The sequence below is a fragment of the Cibotium barometz genome, chromosome 43, assembly GCF_041138505.1.
Source record: "Cibotium barometz isolate CiBa-2024 chromosome 43, ASM4113850v1, whole genome shotgun sequence".
Classification (NCBI taxonomy): Eukaryota; Viridiplantae; Streptophyta; class Polypodiopsida; order Cyatheales; family Cibotiaceae; genus Cibotium; species Cibotium barometz.
The window spans coordinates 46937742-46958804 of record NC_141088.1 but is presented as its reverse complement, the minus strand read 5'-3'; the positions used below and the strand labels follow the sequence as shown (position 1 = coordinate 46958804).

The 21063-nt window shown below is 40.7% G+C and overlaps 1 protein-coding gene across 2 annotated transcripts; it reads right to left on the bottom strand.

Annotated features, from left to right (window-relative positions):
* Window positions 1–18648: 18648 nt before the first annotated feature.
* LOC147613983 (putative BOI-related E3 ubiquitin-protein ligase 3) lies at window positions 18649–20710 on the bottom strand. Of its 2 annotated transcripts, none has more exons than XM_086781970.1 (4): window positions 20463–20710; window positions 20103–20284; window positions 19573–19994; window positions 18649–19411 (listed from the first exon to the last, which is right to left on the bottom strand). In XM_086781970.1, exons 1-4 carry the CDS (start codon window positions 20507–20509, stop codon window positions 18815–18817), a joined length of 1248 nt encoding a protein of 415 aa, XP_086638096.1. In that variant the 5' UTR covers window positions 20510–20710; the 3' UTR covers window positions 18649–18814. The 2 variants fall into 2 exon arrangements, with proteins under 2 accessions (XP_086638096.1, XP_086638097.1); XM_086781971.1 differs by having other exon boundaries at window positions 18649–19399; window positions 20463–20708.
* Window positions 20711–21063: the final 353 nt, after the last annotated feature.

Here is a 21063-nt window from a genome sequence, read left to right as displayed (position 1 = left end):
CATGGCATTCATGGAATGGCGGGTGAAAACGCGGCGCTGACGTGTCGCGTAGCATTAAAAACGGATTTTCTAGGATACTCATCTCATTTATTGCCTCTCTTGGAGTTCGTATTCTCATTTATCTCCCCACCAACGGCCTTTATCTCCATCAACGACTAACTATCTCCTCCAACCCTCCTTCATCAATCATCCTCCTGTATCCAACGTCAAAGACAAACCTCCAACCTCCTTCATCTCCATCTCCTGCGACGATTGTATACAATTCGTTTTCCTGGTATTTTTATCTCCTTTGTGCTTTTTTCTTCTTTTGTTATTTCGTTGTTTTGGTTTCAGTCGTGGAGAACTTCTTGCTTTGTCTTTTCATCGCGTTAAGGTGAATTGAAAACCTATGACTCCTCGCCTTATGGTGAATTGACTGTGAAGAAGAGTATTTTAATTTGTTTGACACCTCCTCTCTCAGTATGGGTACTGGAGAACTATCTTTATTTTTAATTCACCATAACGTTAGAGAGGCGTTGCCAAAGGATGATAAAGTCGTCATGTTGCGGTGAATCAATTCACCATAACGCGAGCGAAGGTCCCATAGGAAGCACAATATTCCTCCTCGCATTATGGTGAATCGATTCACCATAACGCGAGAAGAGGTCCTTGACTTAGCTGCAATTTTATTTGCGTTAGGGAAAGTAGATTCACTACAACGCGAGGAGGAATACCTGGATTCCTCTGGCATCTCCTCTCGCGTTATGTTGAATCCATTTACACCACACAGAGATTTGTTGTTTAAGATCGACTGTCTCTTGATTCATTGCCTGAACTAATATTTTCCATGTCTTTTCTACAGACTTGAATTCAGCCATGGCGCAAGTTCAAGTCGAATTTGATGTGGACGAAGAGATTAAAGAAACACCTGCAACTCTATTATATGACTTCCTCTACAAATGTCGACATCATGATTTGCACCCTGCAATTTCGTTGATGTTCAATTGCGATTTTTCTCTGGAGGATACATTATCTAGCCATCATGGATACTTCGAAGAGGCAAAGCAAGAGTTTGACGAGCTCACAAATGAAGAACCAATGATGATTGATGGGAAAAGTCACATTCATTTTAATCTCAAGGTGTCGCCGAAGAAGAAGCAGAGGTTAAACAGGGATTGGCACAAGGTGCCATGTGATAAGAAGAGAGCCTTGCTATGCCCTTTTCCCAAAAGAAAATGCCGCTTGATGGAATACTCCTACGCCTTCTTATGCTTCTTGCACATGAACGTGCAATTAACAGATGAAGAATGTACAGAGCCGCCTGCAAAAATTGAAAGTGAAGACACGATTTCTCGTCAGGCTAGTCCCACCGTTGAGGATGCTGCTGAAGAGGAGGACACTCCTCATGTCATTGAGGAGTTCAATGTTGAAGAAGAGAGGAAGCTCAGTTTGGTGGTTGATATTGAGGCAGTTAGAGAACAAAACAGTGATGTAGGTCAGCTTGTGATTGAATCAGATGACTCCTCCCCCATTCCAACGCCATTACTCCCCTCCTACCAAGTAGGAGATTCAGAGTATATATTGCTGACAGACATACAACGTGTATTTAACTTAAGGGAGGATCATTGCATAGCTTTCATAGCCCAGAATCTGGAGGTCGATGACAATTTTGTAGATGATGATGGGATAGACAAGTACCTACTAGTGGATAGCCATGTGAAAGACACCGAGTTCCTTTCTGCTGCAGCAACACTAAATATGATCTATGCTGATGCCCTTAGATATGAAGGAAAAGATGCCACAGAGGAAGAGCTACAAGAAGCAAGGGACAGACTGAATATCACCAACATGGGAGGGTGTAGGGATGTGCCAAATAAGTCAGCGGAGACCGTTCCTAGTTCGAGCACTAATTTATGGCAAGACGCCTTGCTTGAAGCAGATGAGAACCAAGAGGTTAGTTTTTTTTTGTTGTGGATTTGGCTTTATCAACTTTGTCCTGAAATGTTTGGTGATGTTGTTTCTGGCTAATGCTCCTTTATTTTTTCAGTTGGAAATATATGAAGACACATTCCTCAAACGTGCTTCAGGCAAGCGTATGGCGGGATTGGGCCACGATTCGACACTAGGAACATATATACACCGCCTAAAATTCCCTCAAATTGTGATATTTCACGCTAGCTACTCCAAGGACAATGCCAGTTTTCCTCTGATGGCGATAAAGACTTTATCCAGGTATTTAGGTGGCTATCACTTAAGGCTGAATGCAAACAAGGCAATACTTCTGGAGCGGCAAGCAGCTGTTCGAATTTTTGGAGAGGGACCTGGAGTATATTCGTTAAGATGTAAATATTATTTAACATATGCTGCTTACGAGTTGGCATGTGGAATCACAGATCCTAATCTGTTGAGTGATTGCGGGAAGAAGCATCTTCTTAGAATAGCAAGGCCAAAGGTCCCTGTTGTGCCATTGATAGAGGATGAAGAAGATGATGCAGAAACGTCAACAAAAAAGGCTCGGCTGGGGGAAGTCTCTGTTCCAGATTAACAAATTTAGATTGTTCCAGTTGCTAAGAAGTTTCGTCATATTTCTCAATACTCTTCTTGTTTACCATTACAAACTATGAAATGTATATATATTGGAAACATTTATATGGGACATAGATGAAAGCTCTTGTTCTTTTAAAATCTTTCACAGTTACATCATTGTTTTACAATATATATTTCAATGATCAATTTTCTTCCACACTCTGCCCTGTCTTTGTCGTTGTCTTAGCCATTCAGCATGATTCTGCTTTCCCTGTGAGGAGACATATATTGAACGTCTCCGTTCAGCCTGAACCTTTCTTATTGCACATGACACAGCTGATTCAGCATGTTTGATCTTCACACGAGCCCTCACTTGAATCCGCCTATACCACCACTGACATAGTTGCTTCATGGGATTACTTTTCTTTATTCCTCCTCCATGTTGAGTGGCCCTTTGATAGGCACAACGTGCTTGCCAATGAGATCTTTCCATGCCTTGGGAAGACCAAATCCCAAGGCTTCCAAACTCTTCCGCAAAAAAGGTTCCATGTGCATGCAAAATGTGCTACAAATGCTCAACAACAACAAGACATTTAGTATCGTACAATATTTTTTGAACAACAAAAAATACTCAAAGCTGTAGGTTTTCAAGTAATTACCATGTATTGTGTCAAGTTTGTTGCACCCCATGCCTTTTCATAGCTAGTGTAGAACTCTGTCACAACTGCCTCAAATTTCTCAACATCCCCATCTTCAAACCTTGCTTTTTGCAACAAAGGTGCTAGGCGATCAAGTGCCAACCACGCTTTGGCCTTTGCCACCCTTGCTTGTCCTGAAGAGCCTCGGTCAGGTACAGCTGCATGAAGCTTCCTCCACACCTCAAAATCTGTACCCAGATGACCTCTCTGGGTATGATTAGATAAGAACTTTCTGGCTTTTGCACCTCCAAAACATGGTTTGCTAGGAACATTTTCGGTCTTCCCTGATCTTCTCAAGTCCTTCTCAATCTTCACTTGACCACAATGTAAACCTGCATCTGAAAGCACTTGCTCTATTTTTTTAATAGTTCTTTCACTCTCTACTGCTGGTTTCATATTCCATGAAAATTCGATGTACATGTAGACTAGTTTCTCAATTATTCTAACCAGCGCATGCAAAACACAAATATGAACTCTGATCAAAGGGATAGGAAGAATTGGATCCCAAGTAGGATCCACTCCTGGAGCATCACGATTTGGGGGTTCACGCCTATTACTGATTGCATTTAGGCATTTCCATTCTCTCTCTTTTCCTCCTTTGGAGACACCTCGTTCGGTCATACAATACAGGCAAGGATACTTGGCCATTGCTCCTTGGGAAATACCAAACATGCATTTCAAGGTTTTAAGATCTGCAGCCAGGTGCCATTCAACCTCATATTCACCATATCCTTCTACATAAAGCTTTTCGCCATTCGACTGCTGCTGGATAGTGGAAGGAAGCTCAGTCTGGTTGAAGTACCACTTCAGAATTTCATGGGTCTCTGTTGGAACCTGTTAACAACAACTGTTAGATTGTCTACAACATCATAACAAGAGGATAGCAACATAATATTCTTTATTTAAAAATGGATAGCACGTCACCTCAAATGTAGCCAGCCACCAAATCTCATTTTCGGATTGTACACTAAAGTGCTTCTCATCAGCATTACTGATACTTGCATCCAAAGCTCTATTCATTAAAGTAATGCTAACCCTTTCCAGCTTCTGTCCTTTGATCACCTCACTCTCATCAAGTTTCAAAACAAATTTCAGCCTTCCATTGCACTCATGTACACTGATGTCATAAAATTTCACCATAGCCATTTATAATTTCCGAACATCCATGATGAAATTGTTGAACTCTGTAAGCTCTATAATTTTCTGTTCCCCGCTCTTTTTAGTCACTGTCAATGTGCTAGACACGTGACAAGGCTCTCCAACAAGTTCGACCATTCCCAAGTTGAGAATATTTCGAGCTTTGTTTACGTGAAATGGTTTTGGAATGGGAATTACTGTTTTTTTTCCAAGCTTGCAATTGAAACCCTCTTTTACTTTATTAAACAACATCCTGTAAGACTTTGTGCTTATACCAGCCATGTCACATATACCTTGTGCATCTGCAGGCGTGAATGCTTCACTCACCTCCTGCAAGGATTGCTTTGCTATGTCTGATCGAAGTCTTGCAAACTTAGGATGCTGTATTGCTGACTCCACGATGTCTTTTGTCAGAACTTTGCCAAATATATCAGAACCTTGCTCTTTTGGACCCACAACATCTGTGACCATCCTGAAGCAACAACGATAGCTATTTCAGTCCACCATTCATCTAACTATACCACCCCCACACCCAATCCCACATCTCCAAGAAAGGAACTAAAGATGAAAATGAAAGTGAGTGCTCAAAGAAATTTAAGCTCAAAGAAATTATAGATCCCAATACCTGCAAGCTTTTACACGACGCTTCCATTGGCCACCTCCAACATTGAGTTCTTCGAATGGTTTGATCTGTCTCTTGCGTAATCGAGCACCCAATGGCGTGTCTTTCAAATATTGCAATTTTTTGTTGAACTTTTCAAGTTGTTTTCGAAGGTGTGCATTCTCACTCTCCAATGTGAAATTGTTGATTTCTCGAACTGCCAAAATTTCATTTTTCTCCTTAATAGTGTCCTGCATCTTACAAATAGTCTGCTGCAAATGATCAAACTCTTTTTGTAACCCAGCACAAACTTTTGCCTTGTCCTCGTTTGAAGCTTGCAAAGCTGTTGTGATCGATGCCAAGTAAAAATTCGCACCTTCAAGCATTTTTATCATGGCATCTCTATCACTCAAATGTCTTTCAAAGATACTTTGACATTGGCCAAACAGTCTTTTGCAATACCCAAGCAATCCATTTTCACCCTCACACACAAACTTGAAGAAACTTGTCAACCCAAAGAATGATGGAGATTGAGAGGAGGTTGGATCTGGTGGGTAAATACTACCATCCAACCAAAGGTCCATATTTTTCTTTCCTTCATTTTGAAGCTCAGTAATGCGGGCTTCGCATGCTGGCCTAGACCAATTTCTCTTACAGCAGGGAGCATAATCGGGTTCTACTTGGAAGTGGATGTCCACCTTTTTCCTCTTTTGCTGCACAGGTTCCATTGCATTGTTCTGTGCTTTAACAACACCAAAAAGCATAATGAACTCACACTTTAACCAAAAAAAACCAAAGATATTACACTTATCTCCCGTGAAGAAGATTGCTTCATTAAAACCAAAAGACAACATCACTAAATAATACCTCCTTGTCCATCAAACAAACTTGTTGGTATCCTGGATGAACCAAAATGTACAGAGTACTTGTAAGCACAACCCTCACTTGAAAAAGGTAAGAAATGGGATTGTTATTCATGCACAAGCAGGTATGGCGCATGAAGAACAAATACTTTTCCATCCTTTTTCAAAACTTGCCGCCTTGAGAAGAAGAGAAAATCAAAAACCTCCCGCTCAAAAAAACTCGGATTTGGAGTGGTAGTGGTTGTGCAATCGGGAAGACAATGAGGGAGACAATGCAAGATGATGGGTTGCAGGGACGAAGTTCGGTTAGCAGAGTTGGCTTCGTTACATTCAAAAGTGTAATGAAGAAAGAGAGTGGTGTCTTTTTTCAATAAAATAAGGCACCATAGTGGGAATAAAAAACTATACTCAAGATGCATTGTTTTGAATTAAAAAACACCCTACATGTCAGTTAATGGAATAAAGAACTCAAAAACGACGCACGTGCCCTCCAATATTATATGTGAATTTATTGGCTTGCTTTGTCCACATCACCATCCCAAGGGATCTCTTACAAGGCCCCTTTTTGAGTCCAAATTTTCCCTAATGTCATAGACATTTTGTCCCAACAATGAGATGAAATTTTAGGAGGAGAGAGTTATGGTGGAGAACAACATACCTGAAAATTTTCGTGAAGAAAGAACCAGAGTTGCAGAAGATATGGCAAAATTGAATTCCGCCAAAAAAAAAAAAAAGAGAAAAAATGAAAAGGGAGTGAAATGCAAAAGGAGGGAAAGTAAAAAGTTCAACATTAAAAATGGAAAAAAATGAAATTCGGTTTTCAAACTTCCATAAGGTACATCTGACATGAAAGAATAGTTTAACATGAAATCTGACATTTCTCTATTTTTTTAAGATATGGACTCTATTAGTTTATTGTCTTAAGAGATTTGGGCAAAGATATGACAAAAAGATCCATGTTACATGGATCTAGAATCCCAACTCTCTCATTGGTCAGGCCAATCTTTTTTTATTCACTCCTTAAGGGAAAAAATGGAGAGTCCATATTTCTCCTAACGGAAGAACAGAGCAAAGTCCTATCGGTGGTGTGTCAACAAAAATGTTCAAGTCAAGTGCTTATCTTAGCCTTGCTTAATCATGTATTGTTGGGTCTTTCCTTTAAGCTATAATACTCGATGTGGGTGTGCTAGCTCATTAATCACATCCTCACTTTATTGTCACAGTGAAATGCTTCATGGCTATAGGGGTGAAGGTAGAGCTCTCTATGCATCGATGGAGGCAAGAAGAGAATGTCCTTCATGGTGGTCCTCTCTCACAAAAAGGGGAATGGGGAAGAAGCTAATGGAATAGGGAAACCTATAAATAAAGCTATCCCTCGCATCGTCATTATGTTGTAGCACCAAAATGCTTCGTGGCTATGGAGACTAGAAGAGAATTTCCTTCATGGGGGTCCTTTCTCACAAAAGGGGGAATGTCGTTTCGTGATGGTCCTTTCTCACAGAAGGGGGAATGGGGAAGAAGCTAATGGAAGATGAAAACCTACAAACAAACCTATCTAGAAAGCTAAGAATGTCCCTCGAGGTGGTCCTCCCTCACAAAAGGGAGAATGGGAAAGAAGCTAATGAAGAGGGAAACATACAAACAAACCTATCTAGCGAGCATCCATAAGCAAGCAAGATCCAATAGCATACATGCAAGAAAGAGTAGAGAAGAGAAGAGCTCTGTTCTATTGCAAGGTAACGAGTTTCTCTTCCTTATTGTCAAAATTGACTGATATTGACACTAGGCTGACCAAAACTTAAAAATGGTCCAACCATTATTACTAGTCTTAAGCATGCATGTACGCGAAGTCCTTAGACTTTTCCTATTTGACATTAAGCTCATGGTGGTAAGGCCACTTTATATGTTTCAACATCATCTTATATGCCGGTTTAAGCAAGTAAGATGACAATGCGTCTTACAATAGGCCGAGCAAGTGAAACCATGTTAACCTCCATGAAGTGGATAACATGGAAAAGCACCCTACGGTAGGTCGAGCGAGTGAAATCATGTTAACCTCTATGAAGTGGTTAATAGGTGTCCTTTTGTCTCCTCCTTGCCACATGGCTATCTGGCTTGGCTTCTTGCTAGAAGGTTGAGATTAGGACCACCTATGGTGAGGGCCTTTGAGACATGCTTTTGTCAAACTACCCTTGTGTCTCTCCTGCTTGCCAACATGACTATCTAGCTTAGAATTGGTTAATGTTTAGGATGGATGATGTAAGTTGTGTTTGGCTTTGATTTTCTTATTTTCTATGGTTGTCATTAGTCTATCTATATGCTTCTATATCTCATGCATGAATAAGGCCACACATCTTTGGTGGTCCTCATATTTTGTGATTTTTTGGAACCGGGTCTAACCCCTAAAAATATGTGCATGTGCAAGGAGAGGGGACCTTCTTTCTACTTCATGGTTGCAAAAGGGGGACTTTCCTCACAGTAATATAAAGGAAATCGACACAAGCCACCTCTAGAGTAAGTGCCTAACTCTATTAAAATTCAAAGATAATAGGCAACACAAATGACTATAGTGAAGAGGAGTATACTCTAGGTTTTAGAGTGCATTTGGAAAAAGAAAAGAAAAAAGCTAAAGTTATGTTGAAGTGAAGTTACCCATAAAAGAAGCAATTTCTAATATGATGCGTTGCTATCATCTATTAAAAAAAACGAGCAGGAATCCTAATCCATGTCTAGAAATATAATCTTGTAGTGCTTTAGATGTGGGATTTAAAACATGAAGCTCTCTCTCTCTCTCTCTCTCTCTCTCTCTCTCTCTCTCTCTCTCTCTCACACACACACACACACACACACACACACACACACAAACAAACAAACAAACCTATCTAGCAAGCATCCATCAAAAGCAAGCAAGATCCAAAAGCATACACGTACGCAATAGTAGAGCAGAGAAGAGCTCAGTTCTATTGTAAGGTAATGAATTTCTCTTGCTTATTATCAAAATTGACTTATATATAAGCGACTAGTGTTCACACTAGGCGCATGTGCAAGGAGAGTGGGCCTTCTTACTACTTCATGGTTACAAAATGGGGACTTGCCACATGGTAATATAAAGGAAGTTTACATAAGCCACCTAGCAAGTGCCCAATTCTATAACAATTCAAAGGTAATCGACAACACAAATGACTATAGTGAAGGGGGAGTATACTCTAGGTCTTAGAGTACATGTGAAAAAATGCTAGATTCATCATATTCATGAGGTTGAAATTGAGGAGTATGACATCCAGTGCCTAGCATGTTGTCCTCAAGCATTGCCAAATATTGATGGAGTTCTTACTAAGGGTGTTTATAAGACATGTGAGTAGTAATGAAAGCAAAAGATGGATGGTCAACGTCCCCCCCTCCCCTTTTCCTTGTTTAATAAGAGGTTGTATAATGAAACTAGCTACCACGTCCTCCTTCTGTTGTGTTACACCATTCTTGACGCACATACACATGCACATGCATGCCAAATTTTTATGTTGTTCTCTCCAAGGATGTCTACAAAACATGCAAGTGCCCATGTTATGGAATCTTAGATATGTAGAGGAAGAAAATGATCCCTCCCCCCTCTGCATCTCAAGAGGTTTTGTGAAGACATGTAACAATTCACTTATGCCCCTCACCCCTCGTGTCGAGAGGTTGTGTGTAGACATCCTTACGACCTAAACTAGCTCCTAAATATGATCTTTGAGTGGAGGATGTGGGTTCTCTCTATTCCTCTTTCCAACTCACCCCATCCATGGGCGTGTACATACACAAAAGCACACTCATGCCAAATTCTAATGGAGTTCTTTCTAGTGGTGTTCACGCTATGAAGTTTAGATAAACCCCATCATTAAGGGAGAGTGAACTGCCCAATCGTGAGGATGTGGCTTCTCTTTCTCATTTGTGGAGGCACTCAGTACCACATGGACAATGAATGCAAGCTCTTTTTATCTCTCTTAGGCTTAGTTAAAAGGTCACCCAAATTTTTATTTTAAAGGACAACTTTTTGTGTCCTTTTGAGGGCTACCTGATAGGCTTTTTTGAAACTCTGCCACCTTCTTTTGACAGGTGAATATATTTTCTTTTTCAAGGAAAAGGCTATTTAATTTTTCAAGGAAAAGGCTATTTAACAGGTGAATATTTTCGTTGAAACTCTCTTTCTTGCAAGGTACTGGCGGTGCATGCATCATGCCACCGCTCTCGACATTTTTTCTCACCCCCCTCAACCACCCCTACTACTTTGAGGGTTGGATGGGTCACGGTGGAGTGTCCGTCACAGGGCAGATGAGGTTTTAATTCGTGTAACGGGAGCCAGCAACATAACTATGGCCTATGCCTGCAGCAAATTTGCGAGTTGGCAACTTGGCTGTACTTCAAACAGTAAGATTCACAGATGTGGGAGGCATGGAAAATTTGAATGGCCTTCGAGGGCCTGCAACGCCATTGCAAGTGTGTTGTGTTCACCCAAGGCAGGCAAGCAGGCAAGCAGCAAGCTGCAGTGGTATAGTAACATTTGGAGACAGTGGTATAGTAACATTTGGAGAGGCTTTGGTAAACACTCCCATCAATGACCAATCAATTAAACTTGGTTGATGATGTTAGGTGGCCTCACGGCGCCCATGAGGCCAGGGGTTGATTCACCAGTCACTAGACTGCTGGGGGTCATCCCTGACCTGGCGTTGTTTCGTGAAGGTACCCCTGCAGGCTGCCAAGCCAGCCATACCGCATCAAAAACATTTCCCCATCGTGAAAGAAAGGTCTTCAACCATTGGCGGCCAAAGGCTCTATCAAATTAGTAGGGGAAAATAAAAATTGCTCCGTGGTGTGGTGCCGTGTGGCACAAATAAATACGAAGTCCTTGAGGACAACCCCCCCTGACCCCTCTTTCAATTTTTGCACAGCGGACGTCCACGGTGGTGTGATGCCATGTGGCACAAATAAATACAAACTCCTTGAGGACCCCCCGTCCTTATTATTATTGAGCGTGCCGTTTCTCCTTTGCTAAGTGCCCTTTCTTAAAGGAACCTTAGCCCGAGACATCATTCTCCGTGACTTTGAGCGACCACTCACCACACCTTCCAAATGGGAGACTTCATTTTTCTGCTAACAACATATCATGGGCCCATAGCCCTCCTTACATTGAACATATGAGATATTTGTCGAGTATCCTATTGTTGATTTTTTCAAACCATTGCCTTTCTTTTGATGGATTATACAATTAAATCCCCACCCCTTTAAAGGGTACGATAACCTTCAAATTCTAGGCCTACCCTAGCAAAGTAGTTCCACTTGGAATACCTAGTCGTAATACACCAAATAAGTACCATTCAAGATAGCTCACTCTCCTCATTATTGAGGCACCTAGTCAAGCTAATTATTATTCAAGATATAGCAAAGTATCTTGGCCCTATTCAACATCACCCACCTTCAAACATCTAGGCCCAAGGCACAAGGTCTTAAAGGTTATCAAGAAAAACAAAGTCATGACTCAGAGCTCCAACTTCAAGTAAGCTTTCAAGCTTCCACGCCTAGGTCGACACAAAAGCTACTTTAGCTATTAAGAAAAGGAGAGCTTGACAACCTTGATCTACAACCCAATTGATTACTTTTTCAAGTTTGTCATAAGAAACCAAATGCTACACAACCACCACAAAAATTGTACAAAACGAATGGGACAAAACAAAGTCGACAACACTAAGTCACATGATAATACTTAATGTTTTCTTCCTTTCCATTTTAGGGAGGTACCTTTTCCTTGCTAATCCATCCTATCCTCTCCTTTTTTTCATCCAATTTACTTCTTGTTTAGGCACACATTATGCAATTTTGGAGCTTGGCCTCTCCACACAATTTTTTTCTATAACAATTCTTCTTTTCATAAAAAATCCTTTTTGTGTCATCCACTCATCATTCAATGTCAAAAGTCATTATTATGCACAACTAAGAGAGTACCATTTCATACTTGTTTCTCTAGGATGCTCTTTCCTACAAAATTCATATTATAAATCCCTCACATTAAGAACACAACGATAATATTTGTGAGTTGTCAACAAGGTTCTTTCCATTCTCTTTTCACATTACAAAGACAAGAAGTGAAATTTCATATTCAAGGAGAGCATAAGTGACACACCAAATGATACCTACCACCATATTGCTTTTTCAACATTGTCTCAAGGGTAACGAGCAATTTCTGTTGTGTGGTTTTCAAAAATGGGCGAGTGGTTTCTCTCTATCATGCGTCTCTCTCTCTCTCTCTCTCTCTCTCTCTCTCTCTCTCTCTCTCTCTCTCTCTCTCTCTCTAGCTTCCTCACAGCCTTAATGAGGTTACCTACTCTCTAGCACACAACCAAGGCATTTCCCAAGATTCAAATACGTTGCAGGACTTGGCTTTTAAAATGAAATACCTCTATAGCTAGCCAAGCTTCACTACAAACCACCAGTGGAACAACACTAGACAACTACCAACACCAACACAATTCTCCCTCTCTATTCAATTTGTAAACATCTCCCTCTGGCTTTCAATGATAACTGTATAATTGAAACTTTATGATGATGGATGGAAGCAAAAGAGTTTTTAATTGAATTTGGTACAATACTAAAAGTAAACTAATTAAGTTGATCTTTTCATTATTTATGCTTTGAAGCTACAATGGCTAATAAGCCACAATTTGTAGTTTTACAAGTGATTCAATTGAGATCTTGCTCTTCACATAACTCAGCATACAAGACCTCCTCTAGTAGGTGTGAGGATAGGCGAAGGTTATCCATCCATTCGGGGAGCTCCAGCAATACAAACCATTGGCATACTCAGTCCTCAAGGAGGCAAGCACCTCTATAGTGAATCCAATACAAACAATATGTCAGATATGTGGTTCAAGAACCAAAGACAAAATCATGGTAGTCGTCTTGATCTCCAAACAAACCAGTACTAGGAACAAGATGAAGTGTGTGACATTTGTGTTGTCTTCAGACTAATCTCAATCCCACTCAAACCATACAACTTGGGGCAACACATGCCAACCTTCCAAGAAACTGACTCAAACTCCCCTTGACTCTCTCCAAGGGTATAACGATTTTACAAAGTGACAAAAGGATTATACAATGATTATAATGTATGGTTTTTACATCTTATAGACTCTCTCAAAAAGAACTGATGACAACAAGACATCACCACATAATGTCCCCACAACACAATTTTAAAGTGGTAAAAAGCTTGGGATAAGACATATATACTTGCCATCATTTTGACAAGGTTAGCACATAACCTCCCTTCACAATTGCTTTGGGCACTTCAAGAAAACCCATAGACACATGACCCCCATCATCTTGCTTGACAGACCAAGGACAATAGGATATAATCTTCCACCAATAATGTCCACCTTTTCTTTTCTTTTTTTTAATTTACGAATGAGTATGGATGGGATTCGAACACTTCTACACCATCATCATCTTGAATGTGTAGCAGCAGGAGGACCCATCATCTTCATCTTCAATTCATGTTGTATCCTTGATTCCACGAGTTTACCTCATGAAGATCTCCCCACACGTCGAGGCCTCCTTGCTCTACTTAGCTCGACGTTGGCCTCACAGCCCCATGGCACCACCTTTCAAAGGCAATGTGGTTCCTTTTTGAAGGTTCTCATCTTGACTTCACAACACAAACACTACAAAGGGCTTGCACAGAGCTCTTCGATTGGCTCGAGCTTCTCTCGGGGCGAGCTCACTTCTTCAAAATGGCAGCACACCTCCTCCTCTCTCACCTCTCCCCCCGCGAAGAGAAGCCACAGGCGCGAAGCGAAGAGGGTTTTGGACACCCTATCGCTCCTTTTATAATCGTTGCAACGAGTTGCCCTTTCGAAAATAATACACGGCCAAGTGTCAACAATTCGAGTCGCCTTCACTATTAAGGCCAGGTCCTAAAGCTTCTTCTACGTCATTAACTGCTTCATGCGCTTGCTAAGACCAGTCTCCACCTCACCTGCTTGCTATCCTGAGCTGGCCATGTGCAGCCGACACCACCAAGGCCATACCAGCTCGCTGGAGTTGGTCTTGATATCGCTTCTTTCCACCTCAGCACCTTGATTGCATCAGATAGCTACGTGTAGAAGTGCGCCGACAGTTAGCACCACCGGGCTGGTCAATTTCGACTCTCCTCGTCCATGCCAAGACATAGTGCCATCTCCAATAGTCAATGGGTGCACCAACTACCAACCACAATAACTTCCCTTGCTCTCTGAACACAATTGCTCCATTCTTGTTTGCTTTCAAGTGTAAAAAGTAACCCAAGTTAAGTAAGAAGAGAGAGATAATGCCAGTGTCATCACTTCCCAAGCTTGCACAAAAAGACACAAACCATCACAAGACAACCATGTTATATTGTACAATAAGAAAATGATATGCAACAAATACAAATCACTATCTCAAACTAACAAAGCCAAACCACACAACCATAAACAAGCACAACCCATCCTCCAGACTCCCACAAGTGCATTCCTACCCTTCTGGAGTTGTACACAGATATCATTTGTATGGAGCACAAAAAACCCGTCACAACGTGATTGATCACCATGCCTCCATGCACACAACCAAGGCATTTCCCAAGATTCAAATAAGTGATTAATCACCATGCCTTCATGCATCATGAGAAACGTTGATGGAAAGATGGAAAAGCATGCCTGAAATTCCCAGAAATCAAAGCCAAAGTGGGAACATGCTGGTAAGCTCCCAAACTCCTCTTGATGAGAAGGTTGTCCCATTTTTTTGAGTTTCACATCCAGGTTTTGTGCATGCATCTTTTAGACAACATATTGGGGATAGTTGCCTCATTGTAAGAGATAATCCTCAAACAAAGTGAAGAGATGTGCAAACGTTCATTACACAACCAACAACTAGAGCATGTATCCTCATTGATGACATTGAGAATCGAATAGTTAAAGAAATGTGTGCAAGGATGTAATGTGATCAAGGATGATAAAATGAGAAACTAATCTCAATGCGGGATGTATGTATGCATACTAAAAAAGCAATGGATGTTATATCCAAGACTATTTTTGATAACTCTTAAGGAAGGCTCACATAAACATATATTTTCTTTATAAAAAGTAAAACATGTATTTTCTTTATAAAAAGTAAAACATATAAAACTTTTTATCTTTACTCTATTATATGCATAAGAGCCCATTTGTCTTTGAACATTACTTCTACAACTATACTTGGCTCTTTTAATATGCCTATATGCTTTTAAATTTTATTTGTTGTTTGAAAATATATTAAAAATACTTTATATTTAACATAATGGTGTTTGTTCACATGCCACATCACTATTTGCGACCCAACCTTACTTATCATAAACTTACACATGGATATATGCACTCCCAACATCCAAAAGTAAAAAAAAACAAAGATAAACCAAGCAATGCCACATGGCTTATTTCCTCTATGCGGCATTAGACCATAGGCATCCTCCATCTTTTATAATGAGTGCAAGGTACCACTTGGTCTAATTGACCTTTGTAGACTTCTTAAAACATTCATAAATCTCTCTCTCTCTCTCTCTCTCTCTCTCTCTCTCTCTCTCTCTCTCTCTCTCTCTCTCTCTCTCTCTCTCATGCTTCTATTGGTCATATGATGAAGTTATTATGTTGACTCCTCATCAACCAATTTGGTTGATTCCCTCATCAACCAAGGCTCAAAATTCTATTAAAATGTTTTTATATGCAAGTACTTGGGGTTCAACTAATTTACCATCAAGTTATTAAAGGGTTTTAACATTACTAATGAGGATAAAATCCAAGATATCGAAGCTCTGTCTTGCTATAAAGGATTGCTTGTTGCATAATAAGATGTAATCACTCAAATATATCTAGAACAACAACAACCAAAAATACATGGGAGGTGGGGAAGAGGGGTTTATAACCTCCAATCATGAAAGCAAATGGGTGCTCTCCTCAACCCTCCTAGGCATAGGCTACTCACTAGTAGGTTTCAACAATTGAGTTCAAACTCTCATGGGTGGACACACTATCCTTTGGAAAGGAGAACATGTAGTGTTCTTCAAAAAAGAAGCAAAGACTAATCAAATTTGTAAAGTGGTATAAAAAAACAAAAGCATTTTTAAAGATACATATATGTATTGTGCACATAAACACATGTCTAAACTAAAATGTTCTAAACATAGAATACAAAAAATCAAAAATATTGTTGGCTCCCCACATTATTTGTAAGTCTTATTTTCTTTCAATACTAAGCATATTCCAAATGCAAGTAGTCTCTTGGAAGGCAAAACTAAGTATACTCTAAAAATATATGATGGTGTGGATCATTGTGGTAGAACTATTCTCAAAGCCATCTCTATGGTGCCTTCCATAAAAAACCAATCGAAACAAGCATCATCTAATACTCAACCAACCTTTTTAAAGCTTTTCACAATTATAATTTTTAATTATGGATTAGTTAAAATATCTAGATTATTGAAGTCAAAAATAAAAGACTAGTACAAATATTTATAATTCCTTCATTTTTAACGTATCCAAAGTAATGTGATGCATTTTTCTACACCCCCACTTGACATATGATGGGGTAAATAATAATGCTAAAAGAATCTTAATATGTGTAAAATGAATTGATGGAAATGTTGAATGCCAAGGGCTTATCAACCATTTGTGTAGAAAATAAAATTAAACCACCACCAGAATCAAGATATTTACTAATAAATTGATTATATATGGCTTCTCACTTAACTACATTATGAAACACAATGTGTTGGAAGAAATAAGTTGTTCTAGAGTTCAAGCCAACATCTAATTTTTATCACATGTGTGCATGTGGTTAGTTTTTAGTCCATCTATATGTCATCTCACTTCAAGTACATTACAAGAACAAGAATAAGAAGCAGTAACTCACATCATAAGCAAGTAATTCTACATACACTTGTGCATACATGTGTCTGTGTATCCTTTGGGATTTACTAAAGAATTTGGAATTTTGTGGGTATTTATTACGCTATTTTCATGGTAAACTTGCATCTCCTTATGTAAACTTGGCTTGTGCGACTTGACTAGCAAATTGTTACCTCACTCTAGTTATAGTTACATAACTTCCAAGAGTCCATCGCACATAACAAATTGTATCATGGATCGCGCTAGAGTCAAAGATTGCATCATGTGAGAAGTGTAGCAACTAGTCTTAGCGTTCCTAGTCCTATAAGCAAACTTATCACAAGTGCACACTAGCAAAAAGAAAGACTACTCACTTTAAGGTTCGGAACTAGATACTAAGTTTGGTTCACAAATGTGCAGATAGTGACTAGTCTTGGCTTTCCTAGTCTTATAAGCAAACTCATCACAAGTGCACACTAACAAGAGACTAAGATTTGGTTTACAACAGGTGACAAAAGAGAGCTATGAAAACATTTTCCCATTGATCAAAACGATTATCCAATTACCAATAATGTGTACAATTATCCAATACCAATAATGTGCACATACACTCGCCCACCTCACTTGAGCTTCCACCACTTGTGCGACCACATGCCCAACTTTTTTTGTTAAGAGCATGTTCATGGACATGAAGCCTAATTGATTGACAATTGGATACCAACCAAGTAGGATTTGGAATCCAAATGAGCAACCATCTCCCCCTTGCTGAAAATTCGAAAACCAACTACCTCATGCAAGTGACAACTTTCGGTTTGTTTACAACATCCAACAACTTCTACACCAACTATGAAGGTGTATTAAATGTAAGGATTTGTAGTTATCACGTTAACAAAATTGAATTGTGGATACAGTAGATACCCTAGATTTCCAATCACATGAACAAGTTTGTAAGTTGTCCAACACCCAAAGACCACCCCCACTCACTAGACATCTCCAAAAGCAATTAAATCAAGAACGGTCCCTCCATTCCAAACCCTAGCATTTTCCCACCAAGTCAAATGTTGCACTTACCCTAGGTCTAACAAGTGACTAGTTCGTTAATCGACAAAACTACATCAAGAGACAAGTATAATAAGAAATACATGCATTTACTTGGGGATGAGGCCAAGCCTTTTAAAAAATTGAACTAGTTTGTGAATTCCTTACACCCATGAAGCTCCCCAATCTCTTTGAGTTTGATCACTTGAGCCCTAAACCTCCATGGTAGGACACTTTATGAACTAGGCCTAAGATCTCCATGTCTATATTATAGGTCAATTTTTGCATTACAAGTTAAGAATGTTAAGTGCCTAGGGGTAATGGATATACAATATCAACTATATCATTAATTGAAATTTTGCATCCATAAGACCATCCATTGAAATGTGAATAGCAACCATATTATTCATCGAAAAGTGTGCTCAAGGGTCCACCTTAGGGACTTTTTGGATTCATTGAAATGTGCATTAAATGTCCACCCTAGGGACTTTTACGATGTGTATATCTACATTCATTCCACAAACCCAAGATTGCCCAAGTGAAAGCAAAACATGGGGTGTGACGGTTGGTTCAACTAGAGTGTGGATTTCTACCTTACAAAGAAATATGCTTAGGTTGAGATGTGCATACACTTCTTAAAGAAGTCCAAAGACTTCCTTCGCTTCTTGAAGATGTCCAAAGACGACTAGCAAAAAAAAAAAAAGAACACGATGATAAAATTCATGATCTCTAAAATTTTATGGAGATATCAATGTTAAAATTATCCCTTACATGACATGCAATTCTATGGATATATATATATATATATACATACATATATAAATAAGGGCAAGTATATTAAATTATAAGGATAGGTTGTTTTTAACATAGGGCCAGTTCAAATTTCAAAAAAAACTTTGAAGGTGTTTAGGATAAGTCGAGTTTTCATATTCCGATTGAAATGTGAACAAAAATGTTTGTTCAAGATTATGATTTCGTGTTCAACCCATGCCCATGGTGAGAAGGATTAAAGGAGTAATGTAAGCTTCGATAAGAATAATTTCCCGAGGCCAAAAACCATCGTAATACATTTCAAGATAAGTACACCTCCGCACTGGCGCTTTTGAGGGAGCTGCAGATGGGGCACCTGTCAGCTTCATCTTTGCAACCAATGCAGAGGCAGAGATGCAAGCAGGGCAAGAGAACGACGGAAGCCTCTTTGGCCCTGCACCTCCTGCAAGCCCTCACTGAGGCTGGCTCCTTATTGTTCGTGGGGTGGTTGAAATGGGCAGCCTTGATCATGTTCATCATGGCCCTTGAGTGCTGTGCTGCTAGATTGTCGTCAATATAGGCGGAGGCGGCGTCGTCTGCCTCGCTATCGCCACACCCTTCAAGTCTGGTGTGCTCTCTGCTCTGATGCTGTACCACAGCCTGTTGGAGATTAGATCTGAGAATGGCCACCATGGCCTCGCTGTTCTTTGCCTTGCTCTGCCACACCTGGTTTTCCATACTTAACTGTCTCACTGTCTCTTCCAATTCTAAATTCCTCCTGTTTACCCTCTCCAACTCCACCTCCTTCTCTCGCACCCTCTTGGAAAGATCCCCCTCTACCGTTGCCACAAGAGCTTTCGAGTGCCTCTGCGTCCTCTCCTCCAGACCTTGCCTCAATTGCTCAGCCTGTGCCAAGTACTACAATCAATTAAAGCAATCGATTACACTAAAACAATCGTCCCAACTCTTCATAGCAGCGATGAAAGGTCGCCTAAGGAGTGAACAACCTTGTTCGACAAGAGGATAAGCAATCAATGATATACTATACCAAGGGATAAACAACAGATAAACCTCCTCACCTGAACCCTGAGTAGCTGATTGAGTTCTTCTTGATGAAGGGAGAGCTGCGCCGAGAGTTCGTCTCTGAAAGTGAGGGCTACGGAAGGGGTAGAGTTGGGCCTAGAGCTTGTGACGGTGGAACGCTCGTCATCAAAGGCCAAACGCAGGCCAGTGGAAACATTAGCGCCTGGTTGAGGGGCAGCAACAGGAGAACATCCCAGGGTTTGATTAAGGTCTACGCCTAATTGAAGATGGTTCTGTTGTTGTATGTGTGAAGAGCGGCGATCGACCGATTCTTTGCGCCTCTTCCTCGCTCCTCCCGTTACAGTAACTGCAATACTGTCCACAGCCACGGGCGGCGGCTGCAGCAGCTGCGGCGGCGGCTGTTGAGAAACGGTGAAATTTGGAAGCGCAAATCCTGGGATTGGCAATGGTGATGCTACTGCAATCATTTGAAGAAGCAAAACAGGAATAGAACCGAGATTCAGCCCTTACGAAATAAAATACAAAACAATCAAAGCAAACAACGATATGTATTTGGGAGGCTCACCATGTTGAAACAATCTCTGTATGCCCTCTACTGCAGGCCCTCCCGTGAACACCTGCTGCTGCTGCTGCTGCTGCTGCTGCTGCTGCTGGCATTCATCCACTATAGCCCCATGATAGGGGATTGGAGCTAGCAGCGTTCTTACATCGATGGTAGAGAAATCTAGGCCAGATAGGTGTGTTGCCCTTCAAGATGCAAAGTGCAAGGGCACAAACTCAATAATCTAGGTTTTAATTGCTTAATTTTACCGTACTAATGAATCAAGCCCTACATGCATCAGCTTAAACATTCATTTCAATTAATTCAAATAGAAGTACAATCTTGCAATGGTTCCTACGTAGAAAGAACTCAGCAGATGCGAACCTGTTTCTATGCTCGCCTAGCGATGGGTGTTGGGCTTGCACTGCCATGTAGAAAGATTGGAAGCGACTGGGCGAGGGCGAGGGCGAGGGCGAGGGCGAGGGCGTGGGCGAGGAGGAGGCTGTGTACTGCAAAATTGAGAGGATTAGGGCGAGCAATGAATCCAAAAGGCTCGATTAAAAGATGGATATAAACAAGGAGGAGCCCCGTGAGGTGGGTGTTGAGGTGGGCGGGAGAGCTTGACGAGGAAGAAAATTAGGATATATATGGGGGATTAAAAGAAAGAAGACGAAGGCAAAAATAAGCCGTTTGCGTGCGTGGCATCAAATCACCTTGGGGGAGCGGTCCCCACCACCAAAAATGCCGGTCCCACTTCCTTCCTTGTTTTGCCTGCCCTTGTCTTCCGCCGAGTTCCCTCGGTACGTTGGACGGACCAGTCACCAAGCTACTCCTACGAGGTGGAGAGAGAAGTTAGCCCTAGGCTGTTTCACCTCCCAACTTGGTTTGCTCACTACAAACAAACCATGTCAATAAGCATCCCATGGGAGCATCACCTCTGTGGGTTAGAGTCCCTTCCCCCGCATTTAACAGCTCTTGTTGTAGT